This window comes from Oncorhynchus mykiss, chromosome 21 (genome assembly GCF_013265735.2).
Source record: "Oncorhynchus mykiss isolate Arlee chromosome 21, USDA_OmykA_1.1, whole genome shotgun sequence".
In the NCBI taxonomy this organism is placed as follows: Eukaryota; Metazoa; Chordata; class Actinopteri; order Salmoniformes; family Salmonidae; genus Oncorhynchus; species Oncorhynchus mykiss.
Window position 1 is genome coordinate 19,062,113 of NC_048585.1, and position 18,995 is coordinate 19,081,107.

The following is an 18,995-nucleotide window of genomic DNA, read 5'->3' on the forward strand; positions in this document are numbered from 1 at the left end:
GCAACACTGAAGCATGCACGAGAGCACCAGCTGTTATGGATGACTGTGTGATAACGCTCTCGGCAGCCGATGTGAACAAAACCTTTAAACAGGTCAACATTCACAAAGATGATGGGCCACACGGATTACCAGAACGTGTACTCAAAGCATGCGTGGACCAACTGGCAAGTGTCTTCACTGACATTTTCAAACTCTCCCTGACCGAGTAAGTAATACCTACATGTTTCAAGCAGACAACCATAGTCCCTGTGCCCAAGGAAGCGAAGTTAACCTGCCTAAATGATTACCGCCTCATGGCACTCACGTCGGTAGCCATGAAGTGCTTTGAAAGACTGGTCATGGCTCACAACAGCATCCTCCCGGACACCCTAGACCCACATACCGCCCCAACAGATCCACAGATGACGCAATCTCAATCGCACTCCACACTGCCCTTTCTCACCTGGACAAAAGGAATACCTATGTGAGAATGCTGTTCATTGACTACAGCTCAGCGTTCAACACCATAGCTCCCACAAAGCTCATCACTAAGCTAAGGATTCTGGGACTAAACACCTCTCACTGCAAATGGATCCTGGACGGGCCGCCCCCAGGTGGTAATAGTAGGCAACAACACGTTTGCCACGCTGATCCATAACATTGGGGCCCCTCAGGGGTGTGTACTTAGTCCCCTCCTGTATTCCCTGTTCACCCACATCTGCGCGGCCAAACACGACTCCAACACCATCATTAAGTTTGCTGACAACACAACAGTGGTAGGCCTGATCACCGACAACAATGAGAGGGAGGTCAGAGAACTGGCAGTGTGGTGCCAGGACATCAACCTCTCCCTCAATGTGAGCAAGACAAAGGAGAGGATCGTGGACTACAGGAAAAACATTGACGGGGCTGTAGTGGAGCGGGTCAAGAGTTTCAAGTTCCTTGGTGTCCACATCACCAACGAACTATCGTGGTCCAAACATACCAAGACAGTCGTAAAGAGGGCATGACAAAACCTTTTCCCCCTCAGGAGAGGGGGAGAAAAAAAGATTTGGCATGGGTCCCCAGATCCTCAAAAGGTTCTACAGCTGCACCATCGAGAGCATCCTGACCGGTTGCATCACCGCCTGGTATGGCAACTGCTTGGATTCTGACCGTAAGGCGCTACAGAGGGTGGTGCGTACAGCCAGGTACATCACTGGGGCCAAGCTTCCTGCAATTCAGGACCTATACAATAGGCGATGTCAGAGGAAAGCCTATAAAATTGTCAGAGACTCCAGTCACCCAAGTTATAGACTGTTGTCTTTGCTACCGCACGGCAAGCGGTACCGGAGTGCCAAGTCTAGGACCAAAAAGATCCTCAACAGCTTCTACCCCCCCAAGCCATAAGACTGCTGAACAATTTATAAAAAACACTGCTGCTACTCGCTGTTTATTATCTATGCATAGTCACTTCGCCCCCATCTACATGTACAGATGACCTCAACTAGCCTGTACCCCTGCACACTGACTAGGTACCGGTGCCCCTTGTATATAGCCTCGTTATTGTTATTCTTATTGTGTTACTTTTTATTTTAGTCTATTTGGCAAATATGTTCTTAACTCTTCTTGAACTGCCCTGTTGGTTAAGGGCTTGTAAGGAAGCATTTCACGGTAAAGTCTACACTTGTTGTATTCGGAGCATTTGACAAATAAAGTTTGACTTGAAAAGGACAACCAAGACAGCCAAATTCACATCCACAAACCCAAAACCACTCACTCCTACAGAACATCCCAGAGTCTTTCTAGGGGCTTAGCCATAACTGCAGATAACCAGGCCACTCAATGAGTTAACCCGTGAAGTCATTATCCTACACTAACAACTCAGGACTAGTGACAACAGTGCATCGTTCTCTGAGAGCAGAAGACAATGGCTGAAGCATTAGGTTGCGTAAGAGAATCCCCCTCCCCCCTGTGTATAGGAAGAGCAACACAGAGGGCTCACATTGTTCTCGTTCCCCATTGGACAGATACACTTCCTGGAACGACTTGTATCAATCTGCACACATCCGGACACTACACCGCCCGGTACTCTAAACAACCACGTACACTGTCACGACGAGGGAGAGAGAGAGCGGTGTGTAAACACATGCTCACGTGTGTATGTTAATGTGTGTGTGTGTTAATGTGTGTGTATGTTAATGCATGTTAATGCATGTGTGTGTGTATGTTACTGTTTGTGTTAATGTGTGTGTATGTTAATGCATGTGTGTGTGTATGTTAATGCATGTGTGTGTATGTTAATGCGTGTGTGTGTTAACTTTTAACTACCCCTCCCGGATCCGGGAGAATTGTCATCAACTACACTAATTAGCATAACGCAACGGACAAAAAATCTTACTAGAAAATATTCATATTCATGAAATCACAAGTGAAATATAGTGAAACTCAGAAAAGCAATCAAATTAAATAATTTACCTTTGATGAGCTTCGGATGTTTTCACTCACGAGACTCACAGTTAGACAGCAAATGTTAATTTTGTTCCATAAAGATTATTTTTATAGCCGAAATACCTCCTTTTCTTGTACACGTTTGGTTGAGAAATCCACCGGAAATTGCGTCACGACAACGCCGAAAAAAATTACTAATTAGATCCATAATATCGACAGAAACATGGCAAACGTTTTTTATAATCAATCCCCAAGGTGTTTGTCAAATATCTATTCGATAATATATCAACCGGGCTTTTCAGTAGGAGCGAGAAGAACAATGGCCGCATTTGTCTATTACGCACAAATCACTCTGAGAGCCACCACCTGACCACTGAGGCAATGTTGTCGTTCACGCTCAGTTTTCAAAATAAAAGCCTGAAACTATGTCTAGTGGCTGTAGACACATTAGGGAAGCCATAGAAAAAGGAGTCTGGTTGATATCCCTTTCAATGGTCAATAGAGATGCATAGGAACGCAGAGGTTTCAAAATAAGAGTCACTTCCTGATTGGATTTTTCTCAGGCTTTCGCCTGCAATATCAGTTCTGTTATACTCACAGACAATATTTTTACAGTTTTGGAAACTTTAGAGTGTTTTCTATCCTAAGCTGTCAATTATATGCATATTCTAGCATCTGGTCCTGAGAAAGAGCCTTTTTACTTTGGGAACGTTATTTTTCCCCTAGCCTTAAAAGGTTTGCGTGTGTGTGTTAATGCATGTGTGTGTTAATGCGTGTGTGTGTGTGGTTAATGCGTGTGTGTGTGTGGTTAATGCGTGTGTGTGGTTTTAATGCATGTGTATGTTAATGTGTGGTACCTTGCATGAGTGCAGTGATTTGCTGGGACTTCTGTGCGGGGTGTTCTCTGAGGATCTCCAGAGCTGTCCTTCCCTGGCAGTCTGTGATGTTGGCATCAATACCTGCAACAGACAGACAGAAGACCGAAACCATGGGTCAGACAGGCACCCAGGCGACACCACCCCACACTCACACACGAGCAAGCACACACATAAATCTAGCCTCCTACACACACTCCCTTAACAAGTAAATCTATATACACATTTTAAAGGGGAAGCACTGTAAAGTGTTGCGTGTAGGAGGACAAAGATCCTAAATAGACTCACTTGGAGAAATCATCCATACTGTATTTCTGTCTGACAATTTACTGACAGAGGAAGCTAGCCACGTCCATCCTGTATCTCTCTCTCTCACACACACACACACACACACACACACACACACACACACACACACACACACACACACACACACACACACACACACACACACATAAAAGAGAAGGTTGGGTGGATGACAGGGTCAGACAGTAAACCAGTACAGGCCTGTCACTCTCATCTAAATAAGCCCCCCGAACAAAAACAATATGGCCGTCCGGGTTCTTCACAGGAAGTGCAAAAAGACAACAGAGGAAACAGGAAGCGATTGAGGAAAATAAGTGGGGAGAGGAGTGGGAGGTAGGACAAAGACCACACTCTCTCTCCATATCCTCTACTGTCCTTTCTCTCACTCCATATCTTCTCTCTCTCTACATACCATCTAATGTCCCCTTCTCTATCTCTCCATATCTTCTCTCTCTACATATCTACTGTCCCCCTCTCGCTCTCTACATATCATCTACTGCCTCTGTCCCCCCGCTCTCTCCATATCATCTACTGCCTCTCTACATATTATCTACTGCCCCCGTTCTCTCTCTCTCCATATCATCTACTGCCCCTCTACATATTATCTACTGACCCCACCCCCCTCTCTCTCTCAATATCATCTTCTCTCTCTCTCATCTACTGTCCCCTTCTCTCTCTGTCCATATAATCTACTGTCCCTCTCTCTCCATATCATCTACTGTCCCCTTCTCTCTCTCTCCATATCATCTACTGTCCCCCACTCTATCTCCATATCATCTACTGTCCCCTTCTCTCTCTCTCCATATCATCTACTGTCCCCCACTCTCTCTCCATATCATCTACTGTCCTCCACTCTCTCTCCATATCATATACTGTCCCCCTCTCTCTCTCTCCAGATCATCTACTGCCCCCCCCCCCCCCCCCCTCTCACTCCACATCATCATCTGTCTCGGTCCCACTCCCTCTCTCTCTACATATCATCTACTGTCCCCTTCTCTCTCTCACCATATAATTTACTGTCCCTCTCTCTCGCTCCATATCATCTACTGTCCCCTTCTCTCTCTCTCCATATCATTTATTGTCCCCCTCTCCCTCTCTCCATATTATCTACTGTCCCGTCTCTCCCTCTCGCTCTCTCCATATCATCTACTGTCCCCTTCTCTCTCCATATCATCTACTGTCCCCTTCTCTCTCCACATCATCTACTGTCCCCCCTCTCTCTCTCCATGTTATCTACTGTCCCCCTCTCTCTCTCCATATTATCTACTGTCCCCCTCTCTCTCTCCATGTTATCTACTGTCCCCCTCTCTCTCTCCATATTATCTACTGTCCCCCTCTCTCTCTCCATATTATCTACTGTCCCCCTCTCTCTCTCCCCATATCATCTACTGTCCCCCTCTCTTTCTCCCCATATCATCTACTGTCCCTCTCTCTCACTCCATATCATCTACTGTCCCCCTCTCTCTCTCCCTCCATATCATCTACTGTCCTCCTCTCTCTCTCTCTCCATATCATCTACTGTCCCTCTCTCTCACTCCATATCATCTACTGTCCCCCTCTCTCTCCCTCCATATCATCTACTGTCCTCCTCTCTCTCTCCCCATATCATCTACTGTCCCCTTCTCTCTCTCTCCATATTATATACTGTCCCCTTCTCTCTCTCACTCTCCATATCATCTACTGTCCCTCTCTCTCTCTCTCTCCATATCATCTACTGTCCAGTCTCTCCCTCTCCATATCATCTACTGTCCCCCTCTCTCCATATCATCTATTGTCCCCCTCTCTCTCTCTCTCTCTCTCTTCATATCATCTATTGTCCCCCTCTCTCTCTCTTCATATCATCTATTGTCCCCTTTTCTCTTCTCCATATCATCTACTGTCCCCCTCTCTCCATATCATCTATTGTCCCCCTCTCTCTCTCTCTTCATATCATCTATTGTCCCCCTCTCTCTCTCTTCATATCATCTATTGTCCCCTTTTCTCTTCTCCATATCATCTATTGTCCCCTTCTCTCTGTCTCCATATCATCTACTGTCCCCCTCTCTCTCTCCATATCATCTAGTGTCCCCTTCTCTCTGTCTCCATATCATCTACTGCCCCCCTCTCTCTCTCCATATCATCTATTGTCCCCCTCTCTTTCTCTCCATATCATCATCTTAAAACACCTTATAGTAACACATGAACTGTTATATGTGGTGGAGCTAACAGGGAGGCACGAGACAGTACACATGGGCCCAAGTGAGAGAGAACACCATCTCTCTGGCCAGGTTAGATAGGTTTTATTGTTTTGAGCATCAATCTCAGGTGGTTTGTTTTCTGGAGGGGAAATTACTTTTTGTTGATGAAATGCTTTTTTATTTGTATTTATTCATGTTTTTGTGTTTATTTAAGAATGACACGTGTTGTTTAATATCTCAAAAGGCACAGTGTGCCATTATTTGTGTTACGACTTGAGTATACACTAAAGGTTTTATAAAATCTCAAAACTCTTCTCTCCATATCGTCTACTGTCACTCTCTATATCGTCTACTGTCACTCTCTATATCGTATACTGTCACTCTCTATATCGTATACTGTCACTCTCTATATCGTATACTGTCACTCTCTATATCGTATACTGTCACTCTCTATATCGTATACTGTCACTCTCTATATCGTCTACTGTCACTCTCTATATCGTATACTGTCACTCTCTATATCGTATACTGTCACTCTCTATATCGTATACTGTCACTCTCTATATCGTATACTGTCACTCTCTATATCGTATACTGTCACTCTCTATATCGTATACTGTCACTCTCTATATCGTATACTGTCACTCTCTATATCGTATACTGTCACTCTCTATATCGTATACTGTCACTCTCCATATCGTCTACTGTCACTCTCCATATCGTCTACTGTCACTCTCTATATCGTATACTGTCACTCTCTATATCGTATACTGTCACTCTCTATATCGTATACTGTCACTCTCTATATCGTATACTGTCACTCTCTATATCGTATACTGTCACTCTCTATATCGTATACTGTCACTCTCTATATCGTATACTGTCACTCTCTATATCGTATACTGTCACTCTCTATATCGTATACTGTCACTCTCTATATCGTATACTGTCACTCTCCATATCATCTACTGTCACTCTCCATATCATCTACTGTCACTCTCTCTCTATATCGTATACTGTCACTCTCCATATCATCTACTGTCACTCTCTCTCCATATCATCTACTGTCACTCTCCATATCATCTACTGTTACTCTCCATATCATCTACTGTCACTCTCTCTCTCCATATCTACTGTCACTCTCTCTCTCTCCATATCTACTGTCACTCTCTCTCTATCCATATCTACTGTCACTCTCTCTCTCCATATCTACTGTCACTCTCTCTCTATATCTACTGTCACTCTCTCTCCATATCATCTACTGTCACTCTCCATATCATCTACTGTCACTCTCCATATCATCTACTGTCACTCTCTCTCTCTCCATATCTACTGTCACTCTCTCTCTCCATATCTACTGTCACTCTCTCCATATCTACTGTCACTCTCTCTCTATATCTACTGTCACTCTCTCTCTATATCTACTGTCACTCTCTCTCCATATCATCTACTGTCACTCTCTCTCTCCATATCTACTGTCACTCTCTCTCCATATCTACTGTCACTCTCTCTCTCCATATCTACTGTCACTCTCTCTCTCTATATCTACTGTCACTATCTCTCTATATCTACTGTCACTCTCTCTCTCCATATCATCTACTGTCACTCTCCATATCATCTACTGTCACTCTCTCTCTCTATATCTACTGTCACTCTCTCTCTATATCTACTGTCACTCTCTCTCTCCATATCATCTACTGTCACTCTCCATATCATCTACTGTCACTCTCTCTATATATATCTACTGTCACTCTCTCTCTATATCTACTGTCACTCTCTCTCTCCATATCTACTGTCACTCTCTCTCCATATCATCTACTGTCCCTCCCTCCCTCCCTCCCTCATATATATATATATATATATATATATATATATATATATATATATATATATATATATATATATATATATATATATATATATATATATATACACACACACACAGTGCCTTGCGAAAGTATTCGGCCCCCTTGAACTTTGCGACCTTTTGCCACATTTCAGGCTTCAAACATAAAGATATAAAACTGTATTTTTTTGTGAAGAATCAACAACAAGTGGGACACAATCATGAAGTGGAACGACATTTACTGGATATTTCAAACTTTTTTAACAAATCAAAAACTGAAAAATTGGGAGTGCAAAATTATTCATCCCCTTAAATTAATACTTTGTAGCGCCACCTTTTGCTGCGATTACAGCTGTAAGTCGCTTGGGGTATGTCTCTATCAGTTTTGCACATCAAGAGACTGACATTTTTTCCCATTCCTCCTTGCAAAACAGCTCAAGCTCAGTGAGGTTGGATGGAGAGCATTTGTGAACAGCAGTTTTCAGTTCTTTCCACAGATTCTCGATTGGATTCAGGTCTGGACTTTGACTTGGCCATTCTAACACCTGGATATGTTTATTTTTGAACCATTCCATTGTAGATTTTGCTTTATGTTTTGGATCATTGTCTTGTTGGAAGACAAATCTCCGTCCCAGTCTCAGGTCTTTTGCAGACTCCATCAGGTTTTCTTCCAGAATGGTCCTGTATTTGGCTCCATCCATCTTCCCATCAATTTTAACCATCTTCCCTGCCCCTGCTGAAGAAAAGCAGGCCCAAACCATGATGCTGCCACCACCATGTTTGACAGTGGGGATGGTGTGTTCAGGGTGATGAGCTGTGTTGTTTTTACGCCAAACATAACGTTTTGCATTGTTGCCAAAAAGTTCAATTTTGGTTTCATCTGACCAGAGCACCTTCTTCCACATGTTTGGTGTGTCTCCCAGGTGGCTTGTGGCAAACTTTAAACAACACTTTTTATGGATATCTTTAAGAAATGGCTTTCTTCTTGCCACTCTTCCATAAAGGCCAGATTTGTGCAATATACGACTGATTGTTGTCCTATGGACAGAGTCTCCCACCTCAGCTGTAGATCTCTGCAGTTCATCCAGAGTGATCATGGGCCTCTTGGCTGCATCTCTGATCAGTCTTCTCCTTGTATGAGCTGAAAGTTTAGAGGGACGGCCAGGTCTTGGTAGATTTGCAGTGTTCTGATACTCCTTCCATTTCAATATTATCGCTTGCACAGTGCTCCTTGGGATGTTTAAAGCTTGGGAAATCTTTTTGTATCCAAATCCGGCTTTAAACTTCTTCACAACAGTATCTCGGACCTGCCTGGTGTGTTCCTTGTTCTTCATGATGCTCTCTGCGCTTTTGACGGACCTCTGAGACTATCACAGTGCAGGTGCATTTATACGGAGACTTGATTACACACAGGTGGATTGTATTTATCATCATTAGTCATTTAGGTCAACATTGGATCATTCAGAGATCCTCACTGAACTTCTGGAGAGAGTTTGCTGCACTGAAAGTGAAGGGGCTGAATAATTTTGCACACCCAATTTTTCCGTTTTTCATTTGTTAAAAAAGTTTGAAATATCCAATAAAGGTCGTTCCACTTCATGATTGTGTCCCACTTGTTGTTGATTCTTCAAAAAAAAACACAGTTTATATCTTTATGTTTGAAGCCTGAAATGTGGCAAAAGGTCGCAAAGTTCAAGGGGGCCGAATACTTTCGCAAGGCACTGTATATATATATGTATATATATATATATATATATATATATATATATATATATAATCTACTGTCCCCCTCTCTATATCTCTCTCTCTCTCTGTCTCCATATCATCTACTGTCCCCCTCTCTCTGTCTCTATATCATCTACTGTCCCCCTCTCTCTGTCTCCATATCATCTACTGTCCCCCTCTCTCTGTCTCCATATCATCTACTGTCCCCCTCTCTCTGTCTCCATATCATCTACTGTCCCCCTCTCTCTGTCTCCATATCATCTACTGTCCCCCTCTCTCTGTCTCCATATCATCTACTGTCCCCCTCTCTCTGTCTCCATATCATCTACTGTCCCCCTCTCTCTGTCTCCATATCATCTACTGTCCCCCTCTCTCTGTCTCCATATCATCTACTGTCCCCCCCTCTCTGTCTCCATATCATCTACTGTCCCCCCCTCTCCGTCTCCATATAATCTACTGTCCCCCTCACCACATCTACTGTAACACTGACTGACAGTTAGGGGAGAGGGGCATGACAGCACAGATATGAAACATGATTATTTAATATGTACATATTATTATTCATCCCTTACATTTGTGTGTAAAAGGTAGTTGTGAATTTGTTAGATTACTTATTAGATATTACTGCACTGTCGGAACTAGAAGCACAAGCATTTCGCTACACTCGCATTAACATCTGCTAACCATGTGTATGTGACCAATAAAATTTGACTTGTTTTCAAGCTATGGCAGCTGGTGCTGCTGATATCTCCAGAACAGAACGTGTACATACTGTTAGATAGATGAGCAGCAGTATTGGGATAAACACAGGGGACAGGTTTACATACACATAAGAACAGGAACAGAAGTATGAGGGGGGTAAACACAGGTGACAGGTTTACGTAGACATAAGAACAGAGACAGGTACAGAGGTATGATGGGGGTAAACACAGGGGACAGGTTTACGTAGACATAAGAACAGAGACAGGTACAGAGGTATGATGGGGGTAAACACAGGGGACAGGTTTACGTAGACATAAGAACAGAGACAGGTACAGAGGTATGATGGGGGTAAACACAGCGGACAGGTTTACGTAGACATAAGAACAGAGACAGGTACAGAGGTATGAGGGGGGTAAACACAGGGGACAGGTTTACGTAGACATAAGAACAGGGACAGAGGTATGATGGGGGTAAACACAGGGGACAGGTTTACGTACACATAAGAACAGGTACAGAGGTATGAGGGGGGTAAACACAGGGGACAGGTTTACATAGACATAAGAACAGAGACAGGTACAGAGGTATGAGGGGGGTAAACACAGGGGACAGGTTTACGTAGACATAAGAACAGGTACAGAGGTATGAGGGGGGTAAACACAGGGGACAGGTTTACGTAGACATAAGAACAGGTACAGGAACAGAGGTATGAGGGGGGTAAACACAGGGGACAGGTTTACGTAGACATAAGAACAGGTACAGAAGTATGAGGGGGGTAAACACAGGGGACAGGTTTACGTAGACATAAGAACAGGGACAGAGGTATGATGGGGGTAAACACAGGGGACAGGTTTACGTACACATAAGAACAGGTACAGAGGTATGAGGGGGGTAAACACAGGGGACAGGTTTACATAGACATAAGAACAGAGACAGGTACAGAGGTATGAGGGGGGTAAACACAGGGGACAGGTTTACGTAGATATAAGAACAGAGACAGAGGTATGAGGGGGGTAAACACAGGGGACAGGTTTACGTAGACATAAGAACAGAGACAGGTACAGAGGTATGAGGGGGGTAAACACAGGGGACAGGTTTACATAGACATAAGAACAGAGACAGGTACAGAGGTATGAGGGGGGTAAACACAGGGGACAGGTTTACATAGACATAAGAACAGAGACAGGAACAGGGACAGAGACAGAGACAGGGACAGAGGTATGGGGGGGGGGGTGTACATGGACTCCCTCATGACACCCACCTGAGTCTAGCAGCAGACGAACCACATCCATCTTCCCATAAAGAGCTGCCTCGTGGAGAGCACTGCCATTCTCCGTCTGAGAGAGAGCGTGAGAGAGTGAGAGAGAGAGAGAGTGTGAGAGAGAGTGAGAGAGAGTGTGAGAGAGTGTGAGAGAGTGTGAGAGAGTGTGAGAGAGTGTGAGAGTGTGAGAGTGTGAGAGTGTGAGAGAGTGCGAGAGTGTGAGAGAGTGTGAGAGTGTGAGAGTGTGAGAGAGTGTGAGAGTGTGAGAGAGAGAGAGAGAGAGAGAGAGAGAGAGAGAGAGAGAGAGAGTGAGAGAGAGAGAGAGAGTGAGAGAGAGAGAAAGAGAGAAAGAGAAGGAGACCGAATAATAGAAGGCAAGAGAGGGGAGAGTGATGTGGGAGAGAGAAAGAAAACATTTATTATAAGACATCGCCCAAGAAAACTCTTTGTACACAGAGTTGCATGGTGGAAACAGCAGTTTCCTCCCTCTCCATATGGCCTGGATGCTTGTGGCATTAGGCCCTGTAGAATACATTCGTCTATTGGTGGCATGATGCAATGCAGAGAAACTGTGGACATCAACTTGTGGGCGCCATCTTGGATTTGCATAGTTGTCAAAGATTTAGTGTACAGTAACTGATTACTTAGACAAGCACTTTAAAAACACACAGAGACACACACACACACACTGAATCTCTCACACTAACACCCAGCCAGGCTCCTGCCTTGTGCATGCACACACACTATACCTCGTCTTTCCTCTATCACCAAGGTATTATCAACGCAGCCAGGAAAGACCCCAAAAATCCAACACATCGACCAAAACCCAGAACTGCTCCTCCTGTGTTCCCACACACCCAATCCAGGTGCGTCTGACTGACCCTTACAGTTCAAAGGTCAAAGCATGCCAATGAAAGGGCATCTGATCATCCAAAACCACAGAATCTAGAAGACCAGGTCAAAAACAGGAACGTAAAAGATCCAAATCCAGAAAAGACAAAAAGCTTCACAACCCACGCTGACATGGAACTAGAGGTGACTGGACGATGAGTTTGGAGGGAGCACACACGCATACAGAGGGACAGGAAACCAAACCGGCAGACCCTCCCCCACTTCCCCCCTCAAACCCCTTCCTGTGTCGTTTCCAATGGCGATTAGTTGGTGATGTCACTGGAAAATGAGGAAATCGATTCACAAAGAAGACGGACTTCCTATCTGTTTGACTGGAGACTGAGGGGGGGGGTTTGTTTTGGTGTTGGCCTTTCTGTTGTTTTTCTTTTAGCACATTTTCTCCCATTGCCAGTTACGACCTTGTCTTGTCGCTGCAACTCCGAAACATGACCCACCTAGACGTGCTTTTTGAAGTCCCATCAAGTGTATTATGAAATAATGACCTTACAATGGCTATAGAGCTTTTTCATGGAAATTCCAAAACAAAAAGGTGAACATTCAATTGCCAGAACATTGAAAATATTCCATTGTCTCCATCCAGAGATCTGTATACAATGACGAGACGCATGTCTCCGCCCTAACAATGAGTGTTGTTGTCCCAAAGGCAGGAAGGCAGGAGACAAGTTTAGGTCCAAAATTAACCCATAGAAACGTATTGGGCATATTTTGGATAGATTTTTGCGAGAGTGAAACCACTTGCTCCTCTCTAAAAAACGGAACTAAAAGGAACTCAAGTAATTGAACCAACGTCGGTAAATTAGTTTAATTACCAGAAAAAAAAAGTGATTAATCGCTCAGAACTAGGAATCACTAGAGCCAAGGAATGCCCACCAGGCCAAACCCTCCCCTATCTAGGACGGTGCTGGGCCACTTGTATGCCGCCCTATGGGGCTTCCAGTCAAAATCAAATCAAATCAAATTTTATTTGTCACATACACATGGTTAGCAGATGTTAATGCGAGTGTAGCGAAATGCTTGTGCTTCTAGTTTCGACAATGCAGTAATAACCAACAAGTAATCTAGCTAACAATTCCAAAACTACTACCTTATTACCTTACAAGTGTAAGGGGATAAAGAATATGTACATAAAGATATATGAATGAGTGATGGTACAGAGCGGCATAAGCAAGATACAGTAGATGGTATTGAGTGCAGTATATACATATGAGATGAGTATGTAAACAAAGTGGCATAGTTAGTGGCTAGTGATACATGTATTACATAAAGATGCAGTAGATGATATAGAGTACAGTATATACATATACGTATGAGATGAATAATGTAGGGTATGTAAACATTATATTAGGTAGCATTGTTTAAAGTGGCTAGTGATATATTTTACATCATTTCCCATCAATTCCCATTATTAAAGTGGCTGGAGTTGAGTCAGTGTGTTGGCAGCAGCCACTCAATGTTAGTGGTGGCTGTTTAACAGTCTGGTGGCCTTGAGATAGAAGCTGTTTTTCAGTCTCTCGGTCCCAGCTTTGATGCACCTGTACTGACCTCTCGTCGTTGTTGGTAATCAAGCCTACCACTGTTGTGTCGTCCGCAAACTTGATGATTGAGTTGGAGTCGTGCGTGGCCACGCAGTCGTGGGTGAACAGGGAGTACAGGAGAGGGCTCAGAACGTACCCTTGTGGGGCCCCAGTGTTGAGGATCAGCGGGGTGGAGATGTTGTTGCCTACCCTCACCACCTGGGGGCGGCCCGTCAGGAAGTCCAGTACCCAGTTGCACAGGGCGGGGTCGAGACCCAGGGTCTCGAGCTTGATGACGAGCTTGGAGGGCACTATGGTGTTAAATGCCGAGCTGTAGTCGATGAACAGCATTCTCACATAGGTATTCCTCTTGTCCAGATGGGTTAGGGCAGTGTGCAGTGTGGTTGAGATTGCATCGTCTGTGGACCTATTTGGGCGGTAAGCAAATTGGAGTGGGTCTAGAGTGTCAGGTGTCAGGGTGGAGGTGATATGGTCCTTGACTAGTCTCTCAAAGCACTTATTGATGACGGAAGTGAGTGCTACGGGGCGGTAGTCGTTTAGCTCAGATACCTTAGCTTTCTTGGGAACAGGAACAATGGTGGCCCTCTTGAAGCATGTGGGAACAACAGACTGGGATAGGGATTGATTGAATATGTCCGTAAACACACCAGCCAGCTGGTCTGCGCATGCTCTGAGGGCGCGGCTGGGGATACCGTCTGGGCCTGCAGCCTTGCGAGGGTTAACACGTTTAAATGTTTTCCTCACGTCGGCTGCAGTGAAGGAGAGCCCACAGGTTTTGGTAGCGGGCCGTGTCAGTGGCGCTGTGTTGTCCTCAAAGTGAGTTTGTTTGTCTGGGAGCAAGACATCCTTTTGTAATCCGTGATTGACTGTAGACCCTGCCACATACCTCGTGTCTGAGCCGTTGAATTGAGATTCTACTTTGTCTCTGTACTGACGCTTAGCTTGTTTGATAGCCTTGCGGAGGGAATAGCTGCACTGTTTGTATTCGGTCATGTTACCAGACACCTTGCCCTGATTAAAAGCAGTGGTTCGCGCTTTCAGTTTCACGCGAATGCTGCCATCAATCCACGGTTTCTGGTTTGGGAATGTTTTAATCGTTGCTATGGGAACGACATCTTCAACGCACGTTCTAATGAACTCGCTCACCGAATCAGCGTATTCGTCAATGTTGTTGTCTGACGCAATACGAAACATATCCCAGTCCACGTGATGGAAGCAGTCTTGGAGTGTGGAATCAGATTGGTCGGACCAGCGTTGAACAGACCTCAGCGCGGGAGCTTCTTGTTTTAGTTTCTGTCTGTAGGCAGGGATCAACAAAATGGAGTCGTGGTCAGCTTTTCCGAAAGGAGGGCGGGGCAGGGCCTTATATGCGTCGCGGAAGTTAGAATAGCAATGATCCAAGGTTTTTCCAGCCCTGGTTGCGCAATCGATATGCCTGTGATGCAGTGCCTTAGACCGCTGCGCAACTCGGGGCCTTTCAATATAGTTTGACACTCAGTTTCAGATTCACTTTACAGCTTGAAGAAGTATAAAGGTGTGTGTCGGGGGGGTCTGAATGTGTGTGTGTGTGTGTTTATATCCAGCAGGCTCAACTTTTGCCCTTGGTTCTCTACCTGCCTACAGAGCAGCAGGTCTCTCATATAGAATCCCCTCATCATTAGAGAGAGAGGGAGAGAGAGAGAGAGAGATATCCTCATTCATTATTCATTCAAACAATGGGCTTTAATGTCATTATTTTACTAGGCACTGACACACACTGCTATTTACCCCACCATCTGTGGGTCTGTAAGTTCCTCCACTCCTTAATGTCAAAGCACAGATCTGACAGTGTGGCTTTGGAGAGAGGCAGAGATAGGAGGGGAGAAGAGAGAGAGAGAAAGGGAAGAGAGAGAGAGAGAGAGAAGGGGAGGGGAGAGAGAAGGGGAGGGGAGCGAGAGAAAGGAGAGAGCGGGGAGGAGAGAGGGGAGAAAAGAGAGCTGGGAGGGGTGAGGGGTGAACAGAGAGAGGGCCGGGGGTAAAGAGAGAGAGGGCCGGGGGTAAAGAGAGAGAGGGCCGGGGGTAAAGAGAGAGAGGGCCGGGGGTAAAGAGAGAGAGGGCCAGGGGTAAAGAGAGAGAGGGCCAGGGGTAAAGAGAGAGAGGGGCGGGGGTAAAGAAAGAGAGGGGCGGGGGTAAAGAGAGAGGGGCGGGGGTAAAGAGAGAGGGGCGGGGGTAAAGAGAGAGGGGCGGGGGTAAAGAGAGAGGGGCGGGGGTAAAGAGAGAGAGGGGCGGGGGTAAAGAGAGAGGGGCGGGGGTAAAGAGAGAGAGGGGCGGGGGTAAAGAGAGAGAGGGGCGGGGGTAAAGAGAGAGAGGGGGGGGTAAAGAGGGGCGGGGGTAAAGAGAGAGAGGGGCGGGGGTAAAGAGAGAGAGGGGCGGGGGTAAAGAGAGAGAGGGGCGGGGGTAAAGAGAGAGAGGGGCGGGGTGAAGAGAGAGAGGGGCGGGGTGAAGAGAGAGAGGGGCGGGGTGAAGAGAGAGAGGGGCGTATGAAGAGAGAGAGGAGCGGGATGAAGAGAGAGAGGGGTGGGATGAAGAGAGAGAGGGGCAGGGGTGAAGAGAGAGAGGGTGTATGAACTCAGGAACACCCCGTACTACTCTCATCCTTGTCTCCCTCTCTGTTCCCCATCAATAATTAACTTATTTCAATAACCACATCATTCTACACCCCCCCCCCCCACACACATGTGTTCTATATCTTAAGCAATCACACACAGTACCATACTGTATGTATGAAGACAACACACACACCTCAAACTCATCCTTGACCTACTCCGACCGCCCCTCACAAACTGTGCGTTACTGTGTTCTGCGAATATTACCGCAAAACCATATTCAGAAAGAGGTTGAAGAGAAGGAAGATTGTCCTCAGATACTGTACCAACTCATTAAAAACACAGGAGACAGGCTTGAAACATTCATTACAAGGAGGGAGTGTATCTTGAGCTAAAGAGACAGTCAGATTTACTGGAGCAACATCTGCAGGAGGGAAGAGAACTGTTACAAAGCTGAAGCCTGGTTTCACCCTGACTACCATGTGATGCTAAATGCATCATACAGGGATCATTTCTATATTTTGAAAGTTACATATCTTGAAAACTTGATTGCTGACAAAATGAAACGAATACCAAAAGACGGTTTTTGGGAGGAGTTTTCCTTTCAGGCTGAGTTGACCTTTAGCTCACCTCTCTTACCTCCCTCTACAGGAGAACATGTTGTATTGAGGGGGAAATGCAGAGTGGCCCCCCTCACCCCCCTCCCAACCCATACCCCAACCGCTCACCCCTGACTCCACAGTGACCCTGACCCCTAGACCGCTGACCTGGGAGTTGACGTCCATGCCGGCCTCCAGCAGGGTGTGCACGGCTGAGTGGTGCCCGTTGCGGGCGGCCAGGTGCAGGGGCGTGTGGCGCCTTGTCCCGTGGCTGCTCATCAGGTTGGGGTGGGCGGTCACCAACATACAGACCACCTGGGAAGAGGGGGAAGGAAGGAGAGAGGAGGAGAGAGGGGAGGAGAGAGAAGGAGAGAGGGGAGGAGAGAGGAGGAGAGAGGGGAGGAGAGAGGAGGAGAGAGGGGAGGAGAGAGGAGGAGAGAGGGGAGGAGAGAGGGGGAGAGGGGAGGACAGGGGAGGAGAGAGAGGAGTAGAGGGGAGGAGAGAGGGGAGGAGAGAGGAGGAGAGAGGGGAGGAGAGAGGGTTCAAGCCCAGAGGACAGGAGTTCTAAGTTCTAAATTTGGAGTTATTTGATACAGGCCGTTACTACACTATTACATACATCGTTTTCAGACCGTCAGGACCACAATCCACATCAGGACCAAACGTATGTCGAACATCTAATTTAAAAATAATGCGCATTATGATGGAGTTGGTCCCCCCTTTACTGCTATAACAGCCTCCACTCTTCTGGGAAAACTTTCCACTAGATGTTGGAACATTGCTTGCTTCCTTTCAGCCAGAAGAGCATTAGTGAGGTGGGGAGCTGATGTTGGGTGATTAGGCCTGGCTCGCAGTCGGCGTTCCAATTCATCGTTCGATGGGGTTGAGATCAGGGCTCTGTGCAGACTAGTGAAGTTCTTCCAGACCAATCGACAAACCATTTCGGTATGGACCTCCCTTTTGTGCACAGGGGTATTGTCATGCTGGAACAGGAAAGGGCCTTCCCCAAACTGTTACCACAAAGTTGGAAGCACAGAATCATCTAGAATGTCATTGTATGCTGTAGCGTTAAGATTTCCCTTCACTGGAACTAAAGGGCCTAGCCCAAACCATGAAAAAGATCCCCAGACCATTATTCCTCCTTCACCAAACTTTACAGTTGGCACTATGCATTGGGCCAGGTAGTGTTCTACTGGCCAGATGGTGAAGTGTGATTCATCACTCCAGAGAACGCGAGATTTACACCACTCCAGCAGACGCTTGGCATTGAGCATGGTGATCTTAGGCTTGTGTTTGGCTGCTCAGCCAAGGAAACCCATTTCATGAAGCTCCCAACAAACAGTTATTGTGCTGAAGTTGCTTCCAGAGGCAGTTTGGTGGTGTTTCAACTGAGGACAGACAATTTTAACGCGCTACACGCTTCAGCACTCGGCAGTCCCATTCTGTGAAATTGTGTGGCCTACCACTTTGCGTCTGAGCCGTTGTTGCTCCTAGACGTTTCCACTTGACAATAACAGTACTTATAGTTGACTGGAGCAGCTCTAGCAGGGTAGAAATTTGATGAACTGACTTGTTGGAAAGGTGGCATCCTATCACGGCCTATGTTGAGTCACTGCACTCTTTAGTAAGGCCATCCTACTGCCAATGTGTGACTGTGGAGATTGCATGGCTGTGTGCTCAATTACTTAGACATGTCAGCAACGGGTGAGGCTGAAACAGCCGAATCCACTAATTTAAAGGGGTGTCCACATACTTTTGTATATATAGTGTATTGTTGTAGTCCTGAACTAGCACAACTAATGAAACTAGTCAAAGTCTCTCTCTCCCTCTCTCAACCCCCCTCTCTCTCACTATCAAATGCATTTATAAAAGCCTTTAAAAATATCACAAATTGGTTTTACAGTAACCCGGCCTAGACCACAGAGAGAAAGCAGAATCAGTTTGGGAAAACTCTGTAGAAACTCTGTAGAAGAAACTTTGCTCAGGTCCATCCTCACCTGAAGTCGTCCGTAGAGTGCAGCCAGGTCCAGGGGCGTCTCGTCGCGGCTGTTCCTCATGGTGGGGTC

General features: G+C 45.8%; 1 protein-coding gene across 6 annotated transcripts in view; it reads right to left on the minus strand.

The window, feature by feature from the left end:
* Positions 1-18,995, minus strand: part of LOC110501015 (ankyrin repeat and sterile alpha motif domain-containing protein 1B) — a 308,010-nt gene that overhangs the window by 198,570 nt on the left and 90,445 nt on the right. For 4 of the 6 annotated variants that reach the window (XR_005038543.1, XM_036957167.1, XM_036957166.1 and 1 more), the window contains exons 4-7: positions 18,927-18,995; positions 17,098-17,244; positions 11,299-11,374; positions 3,267-3,368 (exon numbers count right to left, since the gene is read on the minus strand). The exon at positions 18,927-18,995 is cut by the window's right edge and continues 84 nt beyond it. Coding sequence is in view for 5 of the 6 variants with exons in the window: in XM_036957167.1 (XP_036813062.1) it covers positions 3,267-3,368; positions 11,299-11,374; positions 17,098-17,244; positions 18,927-18,995 (394 nt within the window). In the remaining variant the exon portion in view is untranslated. Of the gene's footprint in view, positions 1-3,266; positions 3,369-3,572; positions 3,680-11,298; positions 11,375-12,047; positions 12,366-17,097; positions 17,245-18,926 lie in introns of those variants that run through there. The other 2 variants (XM_036957169.1, XM_036957170.1) reach the window with 2 other exon arrangements.